The sequence below is a fragment of the Eptatretus burgeri genome, chromosome 7 (assembly GCF_056783735.1).
Source record: "Eptatretus burgeri isolate ZD-2024b chromosome 7, Ebu_testis_v1, whole genome shotgun sequence".
Taxonomy (NCBI): domain Eukaryota; kingdom Metazoa; phylum Chordata; class Myxini; order Myxiniformes; family Myxinidae; genus Eptatretus; species Eptatretus burgeri.
Window position 1 is genome coordinate 13,946,270 of NC_140967.1, and position 26,396 is coordinate 13,972,665.

General features: G+C 44.0%; 1 protein-coding gene across 2 annotated transcripts in view; it reads left to right on the top strand.

The window, feature by feature from the left end:
- LOC147022709 (uncharacterized) overlaps positions 1 to 26,396 on the top strand; it is a 78,985-nt gene that overhangs the window by 36,214 nt on the left and 16,375 nt on the right. For both annotated transcript variants that reach the window (XM_085887506.1, XM_085887505.1), the window contains exons 5-6: positions 14,199 to 14,288; positions 20,297 to 20,419. In XM_085887506.1, coding sequence (XP_085743632.1) covers positions 14,199 to 14,288; positions 20,297 to 20,419 — 213 coding nt within the window. The remainder of the gene's footprint in view (positions 1 to 14,198; positions 14,289 to 20,296; positions 20,420 to 26,396) is intronic.

Genomic DNA, 26,396 nt, shown 5'->3' on the forward strand with positions numbered 1-26,396 from the left:
TTGCCTCGGAAGAGTGCCGTTTTACAAAACCGCAACACTACCCCCTCCCTTTAACTGGACTCAAACATTCGTGTGACACATTCGTGTAATTTCCCCTCTAAAATGAGTTACCTACGGGTCCCTGAGTTTGACATTTCGAAGTTCAAAACATGTCCCAAAAATAAACCTAATGCATTGAGTATCTAAGCGAACAGAGTCACATGGATAACCTTTTGCTAAATTTCCGGAATTTTTGTCGAAACACATTAAGGTGGGCTCACAAAAATAACAATGTGCAATTCTAATGTTTACACGACCCATGGCCCAGAACCTGTAATTCAAGAGAAAAACAAGAAAAATTTGTGAAAGTAGCAGTCGATGTTCGACGCAGTCCGACATCATCATGGCTCTCAATGGCCCTCTCTTTTTTGGCTGCTGGAAGCAGCTCACCCTATTACAGCAGGCCATATTCCATCTCACAGTCCATTTGAACTGGCCTTTATCATTCAACTTTTCCCGGGCTGTTTTTACACATTCCTTGGTGATACAACTGCCTGCATGGCAGACTCTGTAAGTGACTCCACAAAGCAAGTGGTCCTAAGGCAATGGTAAAGGTGAGTCATGGGCATGACATTGGCAAGGCAAAGGCAAGTCATGGAGAAGGCTATCAGATCAGGCAAAGGCAAAGCAGGTAAGGTGAAGCAGGCCGGTAGAAGATGTCGGCCGGCCTCGTCATGGTCTCTACGTTGTAGGTGGAAAGTGGTGGTGTCGGCCCATCTGAAGGCTAGCTCAGCCCTATCCTACATCACTCATGGCCTATGCCTGTCCTTGTTCATAACCCACCCACCCTCCCCTTTCTCCCCTAAGTTGTAACAAAATAAAAGAAAAAAAATTCTAATATTACTCATCCCCCTCAATGTCATTATTCGGCTAGCCTGACCTAAATGACTGGTCCCATTCCCATAAGGTCCCTTTAAAAAGAAACAAGTAAACCTGTCCAGAGGTCCAACACAGCCTCAGGTCAACTCTTGCAGGTCCGTGGGATTCCTTACAGCAAGTCCAGTGGCCTACGAACAGTGAAGGGGTGGATTGTGCGAAGGGGTAAACATATCCTAATCTATCCTATCCTTTCTTAATGGAGACAAGGACAGACACTGAACGTGTAGTGGGAATGTAGTTAAGCTATATAAGGTTAAATGGACGGTGCATTAGTTTAAGGGATGACAGGGAGCACGAGCTTGTTCAGGGAACGTAGTTTCAAGAAGCACCAATGTGGATGGAAATGAATGAATGTGGGTTAGCGGGGATGGTGTGATCGGAGTGAATGTAGAGTGTATCCATCCATTAGGACCATACTCTGTGCAGAGCGTTGGTGCCGCCGAAGCAGTCTCCTTGGCTATTGGGAACAATCCTGGACGGGTCGCCACTCCGACACAGTATACCAGCATGCTGGCACTCATTTTGCCGACCTCGGAAGGATGACAGGCAGAGTCAACCCCACCTGGTGTTAATTCAACAGTTGAGCGGGATTTGAAGTCAGGACCCTAGGATCCCAAGCCCACTACCTTAACCATTAAGCCAACACCAGGCATAGAGTGTATGGTACGAATGGATAGATGTCGTTTTGTGGTTGGTGCTGAACATGGAAAGATAATCATTTTGTAGGGTGCAGGAGATGATTGACCGGCTGGGAGCTTGGCTCCTGAAAGGTAAGTACATTGTAGATCACACCCCAGGCACCAGAGTTAGTCGGCCAGAGTAGACCAGAGGTCCAGTGGACCAAGTAGTTGGTGTATGTAATGGGCACAGATATCTAATGGAAGGGCCCGGGGCACCAAACACCATGGTGGATGTCGGGGGAAGTTCTGGGAAGGCCCTCCCCATAGTTTACCGAAGAAGAGGAAGGCTCAGAGGCAGCCTCAGCGTCCTGGGGGTACCAAAGGATGAATACAACAGGTGGGCAGACAACAGGAGCCACACTACACAGCCACCAAATTGCGCAAGGGCAAGAAGGAAAATTTTAGGGCCAGGCCTGAATTTGTGACAAGCACCAATGCAGACGACGAGTATCATGATTGTTAGAACCCATAGTTGAAAGAGACAGGCTTGTTGAAAAGCCCTGGGAATAGTTCAGGGATTAAGAAATGGTTGCGGCCTGTTACAAGTCAAGGCATTGTTGAGCAGTCAAAAAACATGGCGGCTTCAGAACCTCAGCTAAGTTACCTTGGATCATCATTAGAAGTGGTCTTTCCCAGGAAAAGGAACATGAGGATATATGAGTTAGAGGGGGAAAGATTAAAAAAAATGATCATGTCAGTGAGGGCATTTGAAGTGGCCCTCACCGGCCACAGGAGCATTAGCACTAGGATAGAGGGAATTAGCATTAGATGGAAGTATTAGAGACAGTTGACATGTAGTGGGGGATGTAGCAAGCTTAGGGACGTAGAGTTGACAGGAACGTGCATAGTGTAAGGATTGACGAGGTGAGCACACGTGAGTCAGTGGGGATTAGTTAGGTAGATGGTGCCAGAATGACTCTAGGTATGGAAATGAGAATTAATTTGAATCGAGTGAATGCGGGTCAGTGGCACGAGAGTGAATGTGAGTGCAGCGTGTATGGTGCGAAGTAATGAATGGGTGGGAATGATCCCCTGCCCAAGGAAACCCGGGGCTAGTTAAGAGATTAGTTCAGGGGTTTAGTCAAGTTGACAATGGAGGTCGTTCTGCGGTTCGTGCCATGTGTTGAAATGTTTGTTTGCAGATGTGCAACGACTTTTGATGGGTTGGGAGTGTGGCTCACGAGAGGTGAGTTTGGTTGTCGGCACCCAGGGTGCTGGAGGGTTTGTTGGCCAGAGTAGGTCATGAGCCCATGGTGGGCATGGTAAATTTGTGTATGGGCCCAGGTACCCATGGAGAAGGGACCGGCAGCACCAATTGCCAGTGAGGACATGGGGGGGGGAGATGTCCCAATAATTAGTCATGGAGCAAGTAAGCTTGGAGGCAGCCTTAGCATGCCTGGCATGCCCACTGGCATGCCCACCGTGGGTACTATTGTGTGGGTATGCAGGTGTGAAGACCTGCTAATGGAGCCACACTGCCCAGCCTGGAAATTGTGCAGAGGAATGCATGAAGAACAGAAGCTAAGGCCCGGACTAGTGTGACCACCAATTCGTGGAGCGACAGATGTATTAGGTTGTTAGAACCACATAGTTTAAAACATTGGTCCCCAACCTGCGGCCCGAGGGCCGCATGTGGCCCGCGGAGCCCTATACTGTGGCTCACGAGGACTTTCCAATCAAAACACATTTCCATGTAGCAATTTTAAAGGGGTTTACACAATGCCACTGCCGGCCACTACCAGCCAGCACCGTGACCTGAAAAACCTTACACAATGCCGCTGCCGGCCACTGCCACTTATCGCCGGGAGGAATCAAATCAATTTGCATCAATAAAACTCAATAAAATGAATCAATTTTTTTCTGGCTCCCAATATCCTTGGGAGTAGTGAATGCGGCCCGTGGGATCAAAAGGTTGGGGACCACTGGTTTAAAGAGACATCATAAGTTCAGGGGAAGTTTAATTGTTGATGTGATAATGGATAGAATTGTTAAGAGTGTTGTGTTTGCCCCTTAAAACCATCCACCCCTCAGGTAACCACTGGCCACTGGATTCACTTGCCTGGAGAAGCCGTGGGACCTGCAGATGTATCTTGAACTTGCATTGAGGGTCCCACAGATCTTCCTATTCTTCCTCTGGGATCCGTAGGGGACTCGAGGGATTTCATTAAGAATTTGGCACTGACTGAAGGGAACCCAAGAGATGGACATTCTAGTTAGGACACATAGGGACAACTTAAAGAGGGAGGCCAGGGTAGAGCAGGCGCAGATGCTCTCGGGGGCACAGACCATGACGAGGATAGTACCAAGAGATTAAGGGGAGGGACGGTTAGGTTAGGGCCAAGCCTGCTCTTGGATCGGCCGCAACCATCTCCCCCCAGGTATGTGTGCAACAAGAGGCCGCCCAGCAATTCCTGCCGAGCCTGGTTTGCCTTTGCCTATGCCATGTTAATGGCACTATTCTTCATCAGCGAGGACCACTTTTGTGTGGCCCAATTCATCATTTGCGCCAACAGCCACTTGTGGCCCATTTCATCAGCATTGCAGCAAAATGGGGCAGAATAATCCCCAGGGGCTGGAGGGTAGTCTACCCCAATGATGGCCACATAATGATGCCCTCCAGGCCAAGGAAGCACTTCATGCAATGTTGGCCACGTGGGCCATGAAGACTGTGTTAAGACTCTTTCTTTGGCTGAGTATGAAGAGATTCAAAGAGGATTTTCGAACACATGGTTTATTCAAAGGAGCACACGCATGCGGAGGTGATGAGAAGGCTCAACCAAGAGAGCTGCCCAACCACACTGAAAATCCACATTCCAAAACCCTCTTATTTATAATCTATCTCCGGTTGGTTTGATAAGAGCACCGGTTGTGGACTCAAAAATGTGCTAATGGGCTCTTTTTCCCTTTCCCAGGGAAAGTTGAAACGGTCAAACCACATATCTTAATGCTCTGCAACTTCTCCTAGGCAGTACCCCCCCCCCCCTTGCTGGGCTTTTAATCATTGCTGGCATATGTTGAAAGTAAAAGAAAGCCCTTTTATTTCCCAGAAGTGAAATGTGTGGGTTGGCCATAGACAAAAATGTAACACTCCTCCCAAGGGCATGCGTTGGGTTCGTTTGTGGAAATGGTACAAATGATAAAAGAACTATAAGGGCTTTAAAATACATTTCAAAGTATACAAGAAAATTGGTTCGAATCCCAACATCAAACTGCTATGTACGTATTGACTATGGATCAAATGTGGCCATTAATAACACTCTCCACATTCCCTCCTTGGTCAAATTTGACCATTCTCCACCATCCCCCAGGCTCACCGAACAGGTGTGTCTCCATTTGGCGGCTGCGTTTGCCATCCCTAGGTCCCCGCTCCCCCCAGACGGGATTTACGAATGCTGTGAACCGCTACTGACAACCACCAAATGAGAAGTCCCCGACTGCTGGTTGCCCGGGCCATCACTTGCTATACCTATCCTTTATTACTGCTACATTTATCACATCAAGCTTCATTACACAAATTTCCCCTAGTCAAAGTATTATTCAGATAATTCTACAAAACAATAACAACAACAATAATGAAAATGTAATAAAGTGTAAGCGAGCAGCAATGTGAACACGCAAGGCGGGGTGTAAGCTCCTCCAGCGCAGGAGTCTCATCTTGCGCTACAAGACAAAAGCACTCACTCTCATGGGTTAGTCATCCGTTATTATATGGTGGAGCTATTGGAAGCCTGGTTCCAGGTCCATGGGGTCTAGTTGTGACCCCATACGGAGGGCCGGGGTGTCTTCCTCCGTGAGTTCGCTGTTAATTATTATGATGGCCTGAACGAGGGGTGAGGCTTCACAACATTTCTTTAAACAAATGGTAATGACAATCTTCATCAGAAATACTCCAAAAATTACCACCAAGATGATTAGGAGCGCTGACCCTATCAGGCGCAGCAGCCAACCTCCCCAGCCCTGGAATATGGATCTCCACTATTCGTAACCCTCCTCGCGATCCATTCGCCCATTACTGAGAGCTTCTGCCACCTTTTTTATTCAGGTCACCGCACGGTTAGTTATGTCCGTAGGACCCGGAATCCAGACGCAACATTATCCTTCAATCATCCCGCATACCCCTCCTTGTTCTGCCAAAAGCATATCTAAGGCTACTCTATTCTGCATTACCATGGCACACATTGATTCTAACATACCCGACAATTCCGTATAATAAGCCATGGGTACATTAGCTACATATTCCAAAGCTAGCGAAAGTTTATCTATCCTATCGCTATTCATGATCATGCCAGCTCCCAGAATGACAAACCCAAAAGCCTTTTCCCACCATCTTCCCGCAAGAGGTCCTAGGCGTGTTGATACACCGGCCCATCCCCTTGGGTCCTTTTTGTCTGCGAGTTGGTTCATCAGGACTCTTACCATCTCCTTGTACTCATACTGTCTTATTCTAAGGTCAGCAGTGAGCCCATGTCTATTCAACGTGTGGTCCTGTTCATCCTCTCTTTTTGTTCCCAATGCTGCCGCATGTGCGCTCCAGATAATGTGACTAACTCCGCATTTCTCATTACTTCCAACGATGCTACCATTTTAATAAGTTCCCTTCTTGCTTCTTAGATAATGGACCAGTGATCAAATGCATGTGTGGCATGATAAAGGCCAGGAAACAGGACCTGGTCCAATTGAGCGAAACCAAGGATAGGTTCTCAACCCACATACAAAATATGTGCCATTGGATGCAATCTTAGCATCTGTTCCATTTTTTTCCCTTCCGGTTGTTGTCAATGTCATTCATTTCTATGGATGAGTTACATGTAGAATTCCCTGCATAAAATTTGCTACAAGGATTTTTCCAAGTAAGACAAAGAAACCCAACTCGTTTGTACGCAATCCTGAAATACGGAGGTCTTTTCTTTAGGTTATAAGGAGGATACCGCGCACCTGTAAAGACTGTACATGTTGAGTTACTATACTAGTTCTGTTCAAATTGTAGTTGTGGTATCAAGCAATTCCACAGTATTCTATTTCCTCAAATGGGATCGCAGATAATGGCACACCCGTCTTCGAGGAGTGCGGAAGCTCGGTGCATACCCAACACTTAGTTTTATTGCTCAACATTGCGTATCCGTGTGACAAGAGTAGGAACGTATTAATCCCATGTGTTCCCGAGTCATGCAAATGCTCAGCATGGTTTCCAATTGCTCTTTTCCCTCTCTGCTCAATTGGCCAATAGTCAATTTGCCCTTCCAGCTCCCAACTTTCTATCCAAAGGGCAATTATAGCAATTGGAATTTGCTGTGACACGTTCATTCTGGCGCACCCTCCTATTCTGTTGGGAAGGCAAGTTTGTAGTGTGAGGAGTGTATCCAAGCAGGCTTACCTTCACACTTGACAGCTACATGGGTAACCAGTAATACCTGGAAGGATTCAGTCCAATGTGTCTTCAGGACATTCCTCCTTGTGAACACCTTGTTGTTCACTCAAGCCGGGCTGGATGCCATGATGTTCCTCTGCAGCCGGGTCTGGTCACCCTTGTTTGACCTATGAGTCAAATTCTTTCACAACCTTTGTTAGAGCAGCAATGATGCAACCAACAGCCAAAAAGGCAACACACCTTCTACATCCCCCTTTTGCTCGTATGGCCACTTTTGTGAGCCAGACGAGCAAGCACCTTTTTTCTCATATTCCCCCACAGCCCATTCTCCTCATGCATATATATTATGTAGATGGTTCGATAGAGCTGGGATGTTGGCCAAGCCACCTCATACAATGACTGCTACTAACAGTTTGAAAATGAATACCCGATTCAAATCAATCCATCCGTCCATCCATCCATCTTAGCACTTGCGTAAACCCACTTCAAATAAAATCCATTCCTTTCTCAAAACAAACAAATCGCGAGTCACCAGGCGAATAGTACTCAAATCCCCTTGACTATCCATCCCGAATCCCTCAATCCTTCGCGCCTCGGTCCCGCGTCCCTCCCACCCCCCAACCAGGTCCCTCCACATCGAGCATATTTTCCATTCCACAATCGCTCTCCCTGTATCCCACATCGCTCACCATCCAAAACTGTTGTCCAATGTCGGTATGGAGAGCACGACTCTTCACAGGTGCGGCGGCCGCGATGATATGAAAACGCGTTTTAAAATAGCAACTGGCGTTGACGTCAGAAGACAAATATAAATTTAGATTTCGACGTAAATGAAGATGCAGTGAATTTTGCCTGCCTGAATCGATCAAAGGGTTACACTGGGTTGTTTGACATTGCCTTCCCAGCAGTACTTTTGGCAAGAATTTATCTTTAACATTCACAGAATAATGAAGACAGCACACCTAGTTCAACGTCCATCCGAGGGACAACCGATTGACCACTCTCCACCAGAATGCTGGTGGAAGGCTATAAATCCTCATTCATTTCAAGGCACCAAATCATTCACAAATCATTTCAAAAATCATTCCAAATCACATCTCCACATTTTGATAACATCTTTATGTATGAATCCAACGGCATGCGCATTTCAACACGATAGCCGCCAAGCCCTTAAACCTTGCCGAGTTGAGCAACCAGAGGATTACCCTCACAATTCCGGCGATAGCGAGCCTCCCAAATGGACTTCACTTTCATCTCATCCTCAAACCAATAAAGCTGAAATTCAGACATACTCAGTGGAGAGGGTTGGCCCATCACATCACACTATTACCTTCACCACTGATGCATATGCTCACCTGCACCCACCACATGCTCACCTGAACAAGGCTTTCCCTAAACACGAAAACAAACCCAATTCTGATTTATGACTCATGTCCCATCGAAGACCTGCACCAAGGACTCACGAGACACGCATGTCTACCGCCATATCCCCGACCACACTACACTTGCACACCTGTTCTTGAAATGCACTTTGCCGTTTCAGATCTTATCAAACAAAGCAAATACAAATTTTCGCACACCTCTCTAATTACCTATAAACCATGGAGGTTCAGAATGTACGAATATGAACACAAAACCTCCCGACAGCAATGAACACCAGGAGCTCCACAATCATCACCCATCATGTTCGCCAACCAACATGGCGAACAAAGCAAGACCATTCCACATTCTACCATGTAATTAAAAAAAAAACACCTCCACAAAATGCTCCCCACTGTGCATCCCTCCACTCACACACCATGCCCGCAAGTCTGTGGAGCAAGGATGCAGTCTCCATGCCCGGCTCAGCCACACATGCATCATTCCACAGCCCACAGGCGCCGCACACAGAAAATGCCTCTCACCATCACGAGTGGTTTTTAAATCATTTTAATCTCATTCGCATTGATTCATTCCTCATTCAAAACATGCCATGGTACAAACTGCGACAGCCAAACTAATCATTTATGTTGATGCCATAATATCTTTGTTATGCTCAAAGAATTGTCGTTTTCACCATCGATTACTGTGCACATGCCCTAAATAAAAATCAACCAATACCTTGAGCTTCAACCCTTTTCCTCAACAAACGTTAATTTCCTTGTTTCATTCAGTTTTACAACAAAAATATTTCTCTTCCAAAACCAGTCTGTCCACTATTTCAGACGAGCCGCCTCGAGCTTATTTTCCCCTTTATCTAATTTCCCACATAGATGTTTTAATTTTCCCATATCAAAACACCTGCTCTGCCCTCTGTCAACACCGTGCTAACTGTGTGCAACACCTTTGGATCTAGGGATCCGGTCAGCGGGAAGGGATGCTTTTGTCCCGCTGTCCATTTCACCCAGTCCTGCACTCCCTTTACTTTATCCATTCCATATTTTTCCCTCACAGCTTTCAATGGTGTTCCTTTCGGCAACTCTTGAGGTTTTACAGAGCTGCTCCCCATTTTTATGTTTTTAGCTTTTCACGCGCCTTATAGCCTTAAAACGTTTCTCCTTTTAGTATGTGGGACCGGGATCCCTTTCTGATCAACGGCCTTACAGCCTTCTCTCTTACTGAGGGACTCTAACCCCCTCCCCCTCTATAATACTGGGCCCGGTTGCTCAAAGCATCGTTAAACCTATCATTAGCCTCACGATCGATTAAACCTATTGTTAAATTAACGTTAGGTTTAATGCTGTTGCTCAAAGCTATCGTTAACTTTAACGATCGTTTAAATCCCTCATCTCATAATCTCCCTCCATCAAACATCCTTTCAACAATCTTTCCTTCACCCCATCAGTCTTACCTTCATTTCCTTCATTTGATACAAATGAGTATTGACTCTTAACTTTAATGATGGTTCATGGCCTTATTAAAACCTTAATCTATCGTTAGTAACAATGGAAAAAGATTATTGCACACACAGGACATAATGTATTAAAAATGCATTCCGAGTTGTGCAAACAAGCTGATAATAGGAAGATATCGCTGCATTCAGATATGTGTAATAATGCCGAGTCTGTAATTTTGAATAGAAGAGAAGATTGGATTTACCTTTGGGACATTTTCTTTGCGGGACAACCGCATTCGATTTTCCTCGTATGTTTTACCGTTATCAGTTCACGATCCGAGCAGAACCTGAAGCTGCGTCCGACGGGGCGCTGCCCACCGAGTGTACAGTGGTCACCTAACTGGGGCTCCTGTTTTAGGTGCCCTCTGTGTGATCGTCACGTACCTTTTAATTGGACCCTCGTGATAGCTGTACACCAAGTGGAGCCCTCCGGTCCACACCGTCAGGGTCAGACGGATCCAATTCTCGTCACCAACTGTTAAGACTCTTTCTTCTGCCGAGTATGAAGAGAGTCAAAGAGGAATTTCGAATACAGGGTTTATTCAAAGGAGCACACGCATGCGAAGGTGATGAGAAGGCTCAACCAACACAGTGGAGAGCTGCCCAACCACACTGAAAATCCACATTCCAAAGCCCTCTTATTTATAATCTATCTCTGGTTGGTTGATAAGAGCACCGGGTGTGGACTCAAAAATGTACCAATGGGCTCTTTTTCCCTTTCCCAGGGAAAGTTGAAACGGTCAAACCACATATCTTAGTGCTCTGTAACTTCTCCTAGGCAGTCCCTCCCCCCCCCCCCCCCCTTACACTAGGCTTTTAATCATTGCTGGCATATGTTGAAAGTAAAATAAAGCCCTTTTATTTCCCATAAGTGAAATGTGTGGGTTGGCCATAAACAAAAATGTAACACTCCTCCCAAGGGGATGCGTTGGGTTTGTTTGTGGAAACAGTACAAATGATAAAATAACTATAAAGGCTTCAAAATACATTTCAAAATGTACAAGAAAATTGGTTCGAATCTCAACATCTAACTGCTATGTACGTATTGACTATGGATCAAATGTGGCCATTAATAACACTCTCCACAGACTGCAACCGACGTACGGCCACATGGTCCCACCTTCGTTTGTTTTTCTTCCCCATAACGTCCCGCCTGAGCACCGTCTTCAACTGTGAAGGACCATTTGATGGCTACCTGTTGCCAAGAAGAGGGCTGAAGAACGTTTTTTATTTTCATTTCCGTACCAGGGACTGAACCAGTTTGATGCAAATAATTGTTGTGAAAATGTTAAAGCCCATCTGGTATGTGTTTAGGTATAGAATTGCATTTAGAACTGTCTTGTGTGAATGAGTTTGAGTAAAATATCCAACGCATTACTTTTCATTATTTTCAAAGGCGGGACATGTATACGGTGTCGCACTCAGGGGATAGCTGAGGAAAATCATACTAGAGGGGACTACACCTAATATGTGCACACGAGTTGGCAGACTTTGGTCGAGTCGAGCAATCGGAGGGGGTAATGTTATGATTTTAGGAAACTTACCCCAGGGGGAGAGCATACATGGACATGTGGGTGACCTGAGGATCAGTTATTTAATTAGCCTTTGTATAGATTGTCCTTGGTCCCTTGGAAAAGAGCTGTTTGGGAGGCATGTAATGGCTTGACTGTATTTTTCCATTGTAATGTCTCCACCCTCCCCCTCTTTTACTTTCAATCTTTCTTCCTTCACACTATCATTCTGTTCAATCCCTTTGCTACTTTCAATCATCCCTCCATTACCCTATCGGCCCGTTTCAACAGTCCACAAATAATGTCCCCTCCATCAAACATCCTTTCAACAATCTTTCCTTCACCCCATCAGTCTTACCTTCATTTCCATGGCCGTTTGGTCATTCCTCAGTCGTGTGGGGATCTTTCCGTGTTCCCTCCATCCACGCATTGCTCAATAACCCATCGGGTGCTCTCTCTCTCTCTCTCTCTCTCTCTCTCTCTCTCTCTCTCTCTCTCTCTCTCTCTCTCTCTCTCTCTCTCTCTCTCTCTCTCTTGCATATCCGTGTTGTGTCACACATGCATGTTAGTGGCGCTTGGTGATCATCGTGGCCTGTGAGGTATGGCACTTCTCGTGGGTATGGTACAGTGAAAAACTGTGAATAGGTGTTTTCCACACGAAGGAGGTGGGGCTGGTTGCTCTCATTGCGGCTTTGGGCACGTAAAGGGAAGGGCGGGAGCTTCATTGAAAGTTCCTTCAGAATAGTGTGGCAATTTCCAGAAGTGATGTCTTGCACCCACCCCCATCAGCTGCGGACCAATGGGAGGGGGAGAAGGCATGTGGAAGGAGGGGAAGAAAGATGATGTGAAGAAGAGGAAGAATTGCGAAGAGGACGAGTGACAAGCTCCCGTGAGCAGGGACGAAGAGCATCCTCAGCAAACGGCTCAGAAAGCAGAAAGGGAAGAAGCAAAAGGCAGAAAGCAGAATAGAGAGCAGAAGGAAGATGTAAAAAGGAGGAATGAATGGGCCAAGCTCACCTGAGCAGACAACTAAAAGACTGAGCAGGCTCTGCAATGAAAGGAACAAAAACGGGTGAGGAAAAAGAAAGGAAAGCTTCATGAGCAGTTGTTGTCGAGATTCTGTGGAAAAGGAACACTCCTTCCACGAGTGTCATCCGACATTCTCGATCCTGTCAGCCATGAAGTATGAGGAGCTTGAACAACGGCACCTCATCGATGAGGGTCTGAGTAGGAACAATCTGAGGGAGAGGAGGGTGAGTCGCACACCCAGTTCACATATCTGGGACGCCAGAGAGGAATCACCAACCGGGTCGGGGCACATCAGGGATGCAGCTGCGTGTCCCCATCACTTCACATCGCCACAGCCCATCTTCACCATCCATTTTCCGCTGCATTCTCCTGGATAATTGTGTGAGGTGAGGGAGAGGATGAAAGACTGCTTTCCTTTTCTCCATTAATGACATTTATTTTATTTTCAAGCTTTCATCCGCAGCCTGATGGAGTACTGCTCTCCCCTCTGTGCTGGTGCTCCTGCCTCCCACCTTTCTCGGCTTCACACTGTGGAAACCAAGGCATTTCGGATCATTGGCATCTCCAGCGATGAGGCTGAGTCTTTGGGCCTCTCACTCTCTCACAACAGGCTGGTCGGTGGTCTTTCTGTCTTCTACCGTCTCCTCTCCAGTCTCGCCACCCCTGCTCTCTCTGCGATTTGTCCCCACCAAATTTCCGCAGGGCGCTGAAGTTCCGCCAACAACCCCATTCTGGTAAAGCTACCAAAATCACGAATCACTGCTCACTTTCACTCTTTCATTCCTCTTTTTTCCTGCCTTTAGAATAAACTCCCTCACTCTATTCAATCCCATTATTCCCTGCAGGCTTTCAAAACAGCTGTTCACCACCACCTCTTATCATCCCCCATCCAAATCCTCGATCTTTTCTACCCCCGATAATCCACCCAAGCCCACCTCCTTCAAATTCCATGCTTTCCTTCCTGAAAGTGCCTGTAATGTCCATCTTGTATTCCCCACATTCCCCGCCCCATCCCTCTACCTTCCACAAATCTCCTAATGTCTCTGTTCCCCACTGTTTTGTCCATCCCAATCCCACCCCTCTTGTCTCATGCCCCCCTTGTTGTGCATTGTGTGTTAGCTTTCATATGAGCCTCGACAAGGTATACAAAAAAAATAAAGTCCTTGTTTTATTCTTCACCCTGAGTGAATGATGGACAAGTCTTGGTTCAAGTTACATTGAAGGAGAATATGTGTTTTGGGTAAAACTGTTTTTATGTGCCTTTTTGCTTTCTTGCTCATAAATACTTGATGTTAAATGATTGCTTCCTTGTGTGTTTGTAATAATAATTGTTTGTTGCTATTTCCAATCTGTCTCGGTTGTCTTTTCCTTTATTGGTCCAATGCATTGCACAAGTAAGGTTAGACAGGACGTTCTTCCTCAATAATTTGCTTTGTCAGCCAGCGCACACTCACTGTCATGCTCGGCAGTAAACCAAGTGTGCACTGAGGGCGCTGACCTCGATTGGCCTTCCGTCCACAGGGAAGGTATCACGCGAAGTACTGTAACCCTGCCTGTATTGGCCGTGCCAGTCAGCATTCATGATTGCTGACAACCTGCTGGTGCACGGAGCGATCTGTGCCCAGTGACCTCAGGACCAGGTGTTCAGGAGGGGGCCGAGTGCTTCCCCTCATTGCATGCCTCAAACCCCAGATCCGTGACATACTTCTGAGTCGATTACATTTCAAGATTTCAGTTTCATAAGACAGTTTTGATTACGTTATTTTTCTTTTTTTCTTTTGAAATGGATAAGGAAACATGTCTTGATTTTATTTCAGATGTTTGGGGTTGAAGTTCTTGGCATTGACCTGTGCCTTGATGCCTTTGAGATCGCACAGAAGAGATTGATTGAAGAAAATGTCCCAAAGGTAAATCCAATCTTCTCTTCTATTCAAAATTACAGACTCGGCATTATTACACATATCTGAATGCAGCGATATCTTCCTATTATCAGCTTGTTTGCACAACTCGGAATGCATTTTTAATACATTATGTCCTGTGTGTGCAATAATCTTTGCTTTGTTTGATTGTACTCGTGGGTCCATTGGTCCGTTGAACCAGCTAGCAGAGTACCCACTCTACGGGCGATCTTGTTCCAAGCATGCAACACGTTCTTCTGACGTGTACCTTTATTTAGACGGTGTTAAGTTAACTGACAGCTCTGCGTATGAAAAAAAAATCCATTAATTTTTGTGCATGAAGCAAATTTATGTGTGTAAAGCATTGCGTCCCTCCTCTCCCCCCCACCCCCCACGAACACCAGCAAAGATCAAAACATGATTTGGGGTCATGCTTATCCTATGTTGCAACTCTGGAAGGGTTGGAATCGGCACACAGCTGTCGAGGGAGTGATTGTGAATTTAACGTTCCATCTTTATTTACTTTTAACATTGTTCTTGACAAACACGAACATGAACGACGCAGGCATGATTGGCCAAATGGCCTTCTCATACATCAAAGTTCCTTGTGTATCTTTGGGTAATGTTGTCAAGAACAGGAAGAGGTGGGGAGAGGAGGAAAGAGAGTTTGGGGTGAGGGTGCACGCAGTTAGAAGAGGGAGATTGAGACGTTGGGGAGCGGGGGGAGGGAGGGGATTGAGAACTTGAGGTTGGAATGGGGATTGATTACTTGGGGTTTGGGGCAGTTGAGGACTTGAATAAGAAAGGGGGAGGGGTCACAGAGTTGTCTTGGGGAGGGAGGGCAGAGAGGCAACAGAGTTGGGATTGAGGCTTTTGAGAGTGGAGGGGCGAGTTGAAGGCATTAGGTTGGGAGGGGGTTTGAGGGTATGAAAAAGGGGGAGGGGAGCGCATGTGGTGGATTTGAGGGTATGAAGAAAGGGGGAGGGGGAGGGGATGTGGTGGATGGGGGGAGCAGAGAGAGGACAGAGTTGGGAGGGGGTTGAGGACTTGGTATTGTGTGTTTGTGTGTGTTTGGGGGTGGGTTATGGACTTCAGGTCACATTTTACATTACTAGAAGCACCCGCTCCCTACGGGAGCCGTCAAGGGGGTCATGCTATTATATTTATGCCTATTTTACTCCAAGGGGTCCCTGGATTACACACACCAAAAAATGGTTGCGATTGGTTCAGCCGTTTTTGCGATACCTGGGAACAGACAGACGGACGGTCGGTGAATGAAAGGAGAGAGGTAGAATTTCCATGGGTCCCAGATAGTCCCGTTGGGCCTTTTGGGTCCTCCAGGTATTTTGTGTCCTCTCGTTATTTTGGTGTTTCTGGGTTTTTTGTGTCCTCGGGTCATTTGGATCCCCTAAGTCTTTTAGGTCTTCGAGGTCTTTTGCGTCCTCTTGGTATTTTGGGTCCTCGGGGTCTTTTGTGTCTCCTGAGTCATTTGGGGTCCTCGTGGTCTTTTGGGTCTTTTGGATCCTCAGAGTATTTTGGATCCTTGGGGTCTTTGCGTCTTGTGGGTCTTTGGGTTCTTTTCGGTCTTTTGGGGTCTTTTGGGTCTTCAGGATCTTTACGGGTCTTCGGGGTATTTTGGGTCTTCTGGGTCTTCAGGGTATTTTAGGTCTTTAAAGGTCTTTGGGGTCTTTTCAGTCTTTTGTGTATTTTAGATATTCACGGTCTTAAGGGTCTTTTGGGTCTTCTCTGTCTTTTAGGTATTTTGGGTCTTTGGGATATTTTAGGTCGTTTGGGTCCTCAGGGTTTGTTGGGTCGTTTGGGTTCTCTGGGTACTGTTCAGTATTTCAGATTACAATTGTGGGTGACGTCAGGTCAGCTGTCCAATCAATGGATGAAGAGTGGATATACATACCTACATAATCACATACTGTACACTTGTTCCATAATTATATATAGATTGCTCATTGGTCTTCACGGCCTTGCAGCATGCCTGCATGCTGTATTGCTGGAGCATTAGTTTGCCTTTTCACCAAGCCCAGATGTGTTTGGACCAGGGCAGGGATTACACGTTAATTCCATTATTATTCCTGCCAAATTATACCACTATTATTACCTCGCTGGAGGAGAGGGTATTGCACTTGGATATGTTTGATACTTGGTAAAAAAAAATTTTGCCAAGTTTGTTTGTCTGTCTGTTTGTCTGTTTGTCACACGATTTTTGGACAGTTTTCAAGCAATCGTTCTGAATTTTTTTTGTGTGTGTAGTTTACTGACAAAGGACAGCAACGCTTAATTTCGGTGAAGATCCGAATCCGGATCCGGATCTGAGGATTTTTAAAGTGATTCTTCACCATTGAGAGATAGTGCCAAAAATGACATATAGCACAATATCTCAAAAGACAAGTCTGAAGACGACAATGGTTCACGAGCGGTATTTGACTATGCAGATTGTTTCAGAAGTGAAGGATGAGACAATGTGATAATTTTTGACCAAGTTATAAAAATGATCAACATGATGTGGTACAGGTGACAGGTTATTCGCTGCAAAATGTCGAAAACCCGGTTTCGTTCAACAACTTTCAAAATTTGACCTTTGCATAACTTTTAAATGTCACAAAACAATGTTGTGGACATTAAAATATGGAAACAGGATACGTGCGAGAGCTTATTGGAGTTAGTTCATCGCAGAAGGTCGAAAACCCGGTTCGATTCCCACAACTTTGAAAATTTGACCTTTGTGGCCTTTAAAGGTCAAGGATTATGACCTTTGGTGCAAAACTTCCTCTGGAACATTCCAGGAACAATATAACATCATATAGGCTATATGGCATTTCGCACTCCTCGGATTATCCATACTTTGATGAAATCAGTGTAAAAACAAACTTTAAGGGGGCGCCATGGGCAAGGTGTTCGAGATAGAGCAAAATGGTTTCTTCGATGGGGAATGACCTCAAGATTATGCAAAAAAATATTGTCATCCAAGCTCTCAAAGTTTGGGCGGTCGTTTGATTTTTTATGTCAAATCTCGGAATTTTCTAAGTTTTTGACCTTGTGACCTTGACCTTGGGATGAAAATGAAAAATCGGACAACAACAAGTTTTAGATAATTCATTTTGCTACTCAAATACCGAAGAACCCATTCCATTCAGTCAATTCCCTCGGAGAAGACAGATTTTTAATCCGACTACCCCCTAAAAATGGCTATTTTTGGGGCGTGGCTCCGCCCACAATGGGAATAGCATGCCCTCATCCAGGAAAACACAACTAGACATTTATGTCGAACACATAACCAAGTTTCGTCAAGATGGGATCAACGTCCACGGAGTTATGCTCTGGACAGACATACACACAGACAGACAGACAGACACAGACATAATGGATATAGTGGTCACTCTGGCTGGCACTCGTGAACCAATTATGGATTGATTCACACGAAACGTGGTGAACAGGTTAAATGTGTGACAAGGACGAATGGATTAAATTTTGGTGAAGATCCAATTCCAGATCTAGATATGAGAATTATTTCATTTTTAACTGATTCTTCACTATTGAGTGATGGGGCTAAATACGACATTGCATGATATCTCAAAAAAGTTGTTGACGGATTCAGATGAAACTTTGTGGACAGGTTGGGTGTGTAAAAATAACTAATTGATTAGAATTTGGTGAAGATCCGGATCCGGATAGGAGAATTTTTTTAAGTGATTCTTCACCATTGAGAGATGGGGCCAAAAACTATGTACAGCATATCTATAAAAGTTGTGGATGACTTATGACAAAACTAGGTGGATGAGTTGGCTCGGTAACAAGAAGAAGCCAATTCGATTTTGGTTCAAGTCCGAATTCAGATCTGACCTATCAGTGAGATACAAAATGTGAACTGTTCAGCCTGGCGGAGGTATGCACGCCACCGAGTGCCGTTCCGTTTCGCCAAGTGTCACTCGATGAGTGATTTTTCATCTGTTTGTCACGAATTCTAGCCACAGTTTTCAAGCAATCGGACTGAAATTTATTTTGTTGTAGTTCCTTCTGATTCCTTCAATGCAGGGCTGTAGGTATTTGATCTTCCATTTGATCTGAATTGAATTAATTTTAATTCCATTCTATATTCATTTGAATATAATAATAATAAATGTCGTGGGTCAGGGTCAGTTGTCCCATCAAAGCGACGTTGCATCATAGCAGGACGTCTTGCTTCCCAGTCATCACTGCCAACTGTTATGAAGCAGCAGTTCTAATTATGTCTCATTAATTACATAACACACCAGTGCGCAAACACCACACAAACCAAGTCCTGGCGAGGGTCTGCAATCATTGATTGCTCTTTTTCTTTTAATTGTTGGTCATATGATTAGTATTTATAAATATGTGCTTTCTCACAATGTTATCATTCTTTTTGTTATTTATTTTGTAAATAGAACGCCATGCCGCTGAAGGGCCAATGAAGAGCTGCCTGAAACAACTTAACATGGGGTGCATTTAAAACATGGGAATTCTTCTGTGTTCTTTGTAGTTAATTCGCCTTATCAACTTAGGAGATCGTGATGATCATTTCGGTCTTTCACACTCCACACCAGAAAGCTCCAGCAGAACTCCACAAAAAACATTACACACACACACACACACACACACACACACACACACACACACACACACACACACACACACACACACACACACACACACACACTTCATCCATTTATAGTTGATATTATGAAATACAATGCATTATTCAAAATATATTTCATTATTGGATTTAATAAGTGAAGATATTTGTCATAAATTCTGCAAAGATAATGAGTATGTGATATCACAAAGGCAAAAAGATTGTTTAAGTACAATATTGTTATTGCTGTTTGTCTATCAATTTATTATTTCTGAAACATCATGACTCTGTTGCACTTTAAGTACATTGCACTCATCTTGAGTTTTACTTTTTGAAACCTATGATTGATTGGCATGTTTGAGCAACTGTTAAATTATATGGTTGGGATCCCAACAGGGATTCATGTACATTGTAGGAATATTATGATGAATTGATATATCTGGATAAAACAAGGATATGCTTCAAAGCTAAAATGGTATTAAAATGTACTTTGATCAAAACCACTACTTTGTATTATCAGTGAGTAGCCATATTGAGCAGAGATGACTCTGTGCACTGGCCAGATGCCCAGAGAAGTAAGAAAACCCTTCCATATTCCCTTCCTCATTCTTCCATGTTCTTACACGTGTCATGTTGATGGAAACCTGTGAATAATTCACGTGGCCAATGCTCACCTTCCATTCCTCTGCCAACTCTCCTCTGTGATATCAGAAAAAACGGGAACTGGTACAATTATTTCGAGATTGAACGTTCTGACATTCCAAATGTATAATCAGCCATCAAACCAACAGCTTCTTTTATTATATTAAGGGGTGGTGAAGAATCCTTTTTATTTTGAAACTTATGTATTCCAAAGTTTTCATTGCATAAAAATTGCAGAACATTGTGGCACATTAAATAAAATGTTGCCCCACCTTTCTTGTCCTTGTTGCTGCAATATCACTACATGAGAATTGTATCACAATCTCGTGCAAATTGGCTTCACCTTTGGTGACCTGAAACCAAATTGGAATTCAGGAAATGTTGACACAGGGGATTACTGCCGTCAAATGAAGTTTACCACCAAACATTTCAGCTGGAAAGAAAGCATCAATTTTCTGGTTTGAAAATATTTTAAATGTTTTTTTAATTTGGTGTTGCTTGTGATTTGGTGACAACTCTGAAAATCAGTTTGCTTCTTTTTTAAAGTTTGAGTGAATTATTCAGTCAATTCTTCCTTCACACATGACAATTCATTTGGGCATATGATCAGATCGGTTTCTCATGATGTCCAGTCCCTTTACTTTGTGATTATTTGGAGACTTTAACCACTTTATAATCCGAAAGCATAACTCTGCCACATCTGAATGAGAAGCAGTTTGTGACGTGTGATTAAAAGGTAACCAGCTACGGTGTCCTTTTTTATACTTAGGTCCAATTTGAGCTCTGTGATGCAACAATGCGTGACTTTCCTGAAAACACCTTTGATGTGGTGTATTCCCAGGATGCAATCCTGTATACAATGGACAAGTTTTCACTTTTCCAGAAATTCCACGTGAGTATCAAAATTGCTTGGCGACCAAGCTTTGTTTGTTGCTAAAAATATAATAATAATAATAAAAGAATTGAATTTGTTCTTTGTATATCCTTGCTGTTACTGTTATTCTTCAAATTTAAATTAATTCAAGAAAAAATAAAATTTCATACATGAAACAACAAATGGGAACTTCGAATAAATTTTTTATATACAATTGTTGACACATGGAAGAATGAGAGATGGAAGAATAGACAAGAAGTGTCAGCAGAAAATGTTTGAAATAGGACAAGAATGCATGTAGGTACAACATCACGAGCAAAGCAGTTCCCAGCGAAAAGGAGACAGATTCTCAGTTGGTGTAGAAAAGCTCAGAAGTAGAATTGCGGCAGATGACAAACTCGAGAAGGTACATGTGCTTTTGAAAGAAGAGGAGGTGATAATGAAGTTTTGAGGTTTTGCCTGGTTTTGATTCCAAGCTCAATTTTAAACTGGAGGGCTGCGATCAGAGATCACTCATAATTCCCGTTCTTGCCAACTCGTTATATTATCCAATTGGTTACACTTGCAATACTGCCTCGTAATGAAAACAAACGTATTATTTCCCAATGAAACAGCATCCATAAGTGAAAATGAACTTTCTTTTCTTTGATCGCAGTAATAATATTATTATAAAGGTCATTGCAATAGATCTGCCACAGATTATAAATGTAGGTGATAAAAAAGTGAACATTAATATTCAAACAGTAATTTATAAGTGCAGCTTGTAGTGGGGTGGGGGGGGAAGTGGTCCTCGACAATGGGCCCGTAGGACTTTCATGATGAGAAGTTGCCACCTATTTAGATATGTTCTACATATGTCTAGGAACAGGAAAATTGATGTTGCCAATTTTGGAGCTGTGTCAAATGGTGGCCATTTTGAATTCCAAAATGGCTGCCATGATCATGCTTTTTTCTTCAATTAACACAATTATTGCTCATATTTTCAAAAATAATATCAAAATTTTATCCCATAATATGAGTGAACATGAATAGGAGAGACATTATGATTTATTGTATGCATATTTAAATTAATTATAAGGTCATTTTGAATTTTAAAATGGCCGCCATTTGAAATGAGCTGTTTATTTATTTAAATATTCTTCTAAATCCATTGAAAGAGTATTTTTTCTTATTTCTAAGAAACTTTGGGATGCTACTTCAAACAGACAATATTATATTAAATAAATTGGCCCTTTTGAATATCCATAACAAATGATTAGCTGTATAGGGCAGCATCTGTGTTCCCTGCTGCCTCAACGACATCCATAAGCACAAGGCATTGGACAGAAGTTTCTGCTGTATTGTCATGCAAAGTTATCAAAGCATATATTGTTACTAAGGTAAGTTTAAGTTGCAGTACTTGTTTTTAACTGTGCTTACATGTCCAGAAAGCTTTGAAAATATATCAGCAAAAAGTTTAAAGAAAGGCTTTTATAAGAAGCTAATGAATTAATGTGGAAAGCTCATCACCCATAGGCCTATATCATCCATTATAACCATTGGCAAAGTTGTAACAATAGACTGAAATATATAAACATAAAATGTCTGTACATATCTTCCCTCAATAGTATTCTAAACAAATTGTATTTTTATAAAACACGGCAACTATGCCAACAAGGTGTCAACAATGCTAACAAATTGGTAATTACGGAAAGCCATATGGGATACTCTGGATAACTTTTAAATTAAAATATATCTCTATTAAAACACAGTATGTTAACATGGAGAAATACTTCCAATCACTGACCCACATAACCACACATGGACACATAAACACTACCCCAGTACACATATTATGGATTTATGTTATTTAGTTTCTGGTGAACTGACCCACCTTGGAGCAAACCTTTAGATTACTGTGTGGATGCTTTGCACCAGCCGGTGCCAAGTGTACGACATGCACATGGTATTGGACAGAAGTTTATACTGTAAATAATGTTATGCAAAGTGACCACGACTTATTGTTAGTAAGGTAAGTTGCAGTACTTTTATTTAATTGTGCTTAGATTGTCAAAAAGGTTTTACAAAAAGTTAAAAAGAAAGGCTGTAAAAAGAATCGAATTAATGCAGTTTTGTTCTTTTTCTTAATTTTCGAGTGAGCTGACCCACCTTGGAGTAAACCCAACAGTTACTGTGTTGCTAATGGAAAAATGGATGCTTTTGGATCACCAAGTGCAAAGACTTCAAGGCAGGAAACAAATTTTTGTCTCTGCATTATCTGTCAGCAAAAGACTGATGAAGAACTTGTTAAGAGACCAACTTCCCACCAAAATGTTATCGACTTCATCAGAGAACGCGCAGGGTATGGTGATGGTGAATATCCAGAAATAGATTGACGGCTTCGCGATTCAACAGCAGACAGCCTTAAAGCAGTTGCCACATCTTGGCATAGAAGTTGTTATCAGAACACAGTCATGTCACCGTGACAAATGCAAAAGAGCCAAGGAACGTTTTGAAGTGTTAACAACAATGAAAACCTATCATTTTGCTTTCAAAATTGAGGTAAAATACTTTCATTGATGTCAGGTGTGATTATTAAATGGCCACATTAGATCCATATTTAAACATTTAGTCCATAGCCAGTATCTATATTAGTTAGTTGTCAGGATTCAAACCAATGTCCTTGCTGTCTTAAAATGCATTTTACGCAAGCCTACATGGCACTTCCCCTTTCCAGAAACAAACTCGCAGCAGGCCCTTGGACAAATGGTTTATAAATTCCAGTGCTGGAAACTACAAAGGGCTTTTGCTTCTGTTTATGAACATGTGCCAGCGATGTCGAGCAGCATAGTGGAGGAGGCGGAGAATTGCCGTGAGAAAGATGTTGGGTTGCCAATTTCCCCTAGGGGCCCTAGGGAGGGGGGAGAAGTGCCCACTTGCACATTTGAGAGAGCCCACTTGCACATTTGTTTCTTAGTCCACACCCAGTCTTTCTTTTTTAACCACCTAGGGATGAAGTATATATATATATATATATATATATATATATATATATATATATATATATATATATATATATATATATATATATATCAGAGCTTATAGTATGAACTTTTAGTGTGGTTCGGAGGCTGACCACTGATTGGTCAAGTCATTGCGCCATATTCCACATACGTGAGCTACCTTCTGAATAGACCGAGTATTCGAGAACTTCTCTGGGACTCATCTCAATTCTTGGCCAGAATTGGAGGGTCTTCACAGTTGGCGACGAGGATGGAATTCGAATGCTGACTGACGTTGCGAACCAGAGGGGCTCCACTTGGTGTACAGCACTCACAAGGGTCTCAGATAAATGTACGTGATGCGCACACGTCGGGCACCTAAAAACAGGACAGCCCTAGTTAGGTGATCACTGTACACTCAGCGGAGGGAGCTCCATTGAACGCGACTTCAGGGTCTGTTCGGATCACGAAATGATAACAGTAAAACATACGAGGAGAATCGAATGCGGTTTGTCTGAGGAGCACAAGGGGCTGTTAGGCTGTATTCTGTGTGACCGGTAAGGGTAGAGGATAAGGAATATCCATGTGAAATATGGAGGAAACAGGTTAGAATCCTGTACGATAAGGTAGGAGGGTTAGAGTCCTTCACTGGGAGATAAGGCTACAAGGCGGTAGGCAAGTAGGGGATTTCGGTCTCGTGATAGAAGGAGAAACGATTTAAAGCTATAAGGTGGTTGATAAGTTAAGAACATACAATGGGGAATAACTCTTCAAAGAACACAGAGTTACCAAGAAGAACAACGCTGAAAGTTATCGGCGATTAATACGGAATCGATAAGGTAAAGAGAGTACAGGACTGGGTGACATGGACAGCGGGAAGAAAGGATCCCTTCCCGCTGACCTGATCCAAATCCCGAGATCCCGAGATCCAAAGATATTGGGTACAGTGAGTACTGTGTTGACATAGGGCAAAGCAGGATGCCCAAAACGAAGTGAAAAACACTGGAGAGCGTTACCTGCGTGGCTAACGGGGTCACAAGTTGAGACAGAACGTAAGCGATTAGGTCTTGGAGGAACCTTGAACCAACGAAAAACTCAAGACGAAGTGAGGCAGGAGAAATTGAAACAAGCACTACCGCAGATAGCGGAGACCAATGACGACTCAGACGTGAAAACAACCACACGACCTGGGACGACACAAGGAATTTACCCCACCTTAGAGGTGGAAGGAGCAATAGGAGGGGCTGACATTCAACAGTTCCCCATGATACAAGCGGCGGTAGAGGTGGAACTAGCCACCAGGGAACGAGAACTAATGAAGCATAGAGAGGGACTTACACCACACATCTCACTGGCAGTGAGTGCAGGACACACTGCGGGAGAGTTGGGGGAAATGATCACCCACTTGAGATGCGCACTGGAACCAACAGACGGAGATGATGAATCTCGGAACATCTCATGCGCGACCAGGCGCGGCGGGTGGATGGAAGGTATGTTTACCTGACCAAATTTTGATATGCATACTGGAAAGGCATGAGATGAACAGTGAACAGCCCCGCCGCAAGGCAGACAGGCGAGTGGGGACAAAGGAGAGATTACAGGAAGTACCAAACCAATTGTGGACAGAACATCAGAATGATGTAGGGAGAGTGTTGGCCACGATGGCTGAAACCATTCAGGTGAAAGAGGGGATAACCCTGCCTCGAGTGGCTCAGTATCCGTTGCGCTGGGAGGCGATTGAGGGAATCGCGCCTGTACTAGCCTGTTGCGAGACCAAGGTGTGATAGCACCCGCGAACAGCCCATGTAATACCCCTATCCTACCGGTAAAGAAGCCTGGCGGAAATAAATGGAGGTTTGTACAAGACTTGCGAGCAGTGAACAAATGCGTAAAATCATCTTTTCCAGTGGTGCCACACCCTGTCACGGTGCTGTCTGTGGTACCGTCAAGTGCAACACATTTCTCTGTGGTCGATTTATGCTTGGCGTTTTTTAGCATTCCGCTGGCAGAGGAGTCACAATACTTGTTTGCGTTTGGCTATGAGGGACAACAATATACCTGGACGGTGCTTCCGCAAGAATTTTGCATTAGTCCGACACTCTTTTTGCAGGCCTTAAAGAAAGATTTGGAGGACATAGAGCTCCCGGAAGGTTCAGTGATGATTCAGTACGTGGACGACTTGCTGATTTGCTCAGACGACCAGAGGAAGTGCGAAACTGACACAGTAGCGTTGATAAAAGCGCTCGCCCTGAAGGGTCACAAAGTTAAGAGAGAGAAATTGCAGTTAGCACAAACAAGCGTAATGTACTTAGGACAGGTGCTGGAACAAGGACAGAGAAGTCGAGGAGCCGAAAGAGTGGAAACAATCTTGAGAAATCCGAAACCAACACATTGCGGGAACTCCGGTGGTTCTTCGGGATGACGGGGTACTGCCGGCAGTGGATGTCTGACTACACAGTTTGGGCGTGATCCTGTACGATATGGTGAAGGAGGCAAAAGGGGATAAGATCTCTTGGACGGACAATGCACGCTAAGACTTCGAGACACTGAAGCAGGCTTTGTCTTCAGCACCTGCTTTGGGGTTGCCGAATTATGCTCTCCGTTGCACTTTATTCGTGCACGAAAGAGGAAGGTTCGCCCAGGCAGTGTTGATGCAAGAGCATGGAGGGAAAAATCGACCCATTGCTTGCTATAGTAGCCACATGGATCCGGTTTCCGCTGCCTTTCCTGGGTGTTTGCAGGCGGTGGCTGCAACACAATACGCAGTTACCAAGACAGCAACCGTAGTGTTGGGCTCCCCGCTGACAGTGAAAGTTCTGCATGATGTAGTGGCACTCGTACTGCAAAACAAGACACCACACATCAGCGGCACGGGCGGTCCAGCATGAGCTGGTACTCTTGCAAGCGACTAAGGTTACGATTGAAAGATGTTTGCCATTGAATCCCGCCTCCCTGCTGCCGACAGACGGAGAGGGAGAGTCACATGTGTGTGAACAGGTAATGGTGGAAAAAAC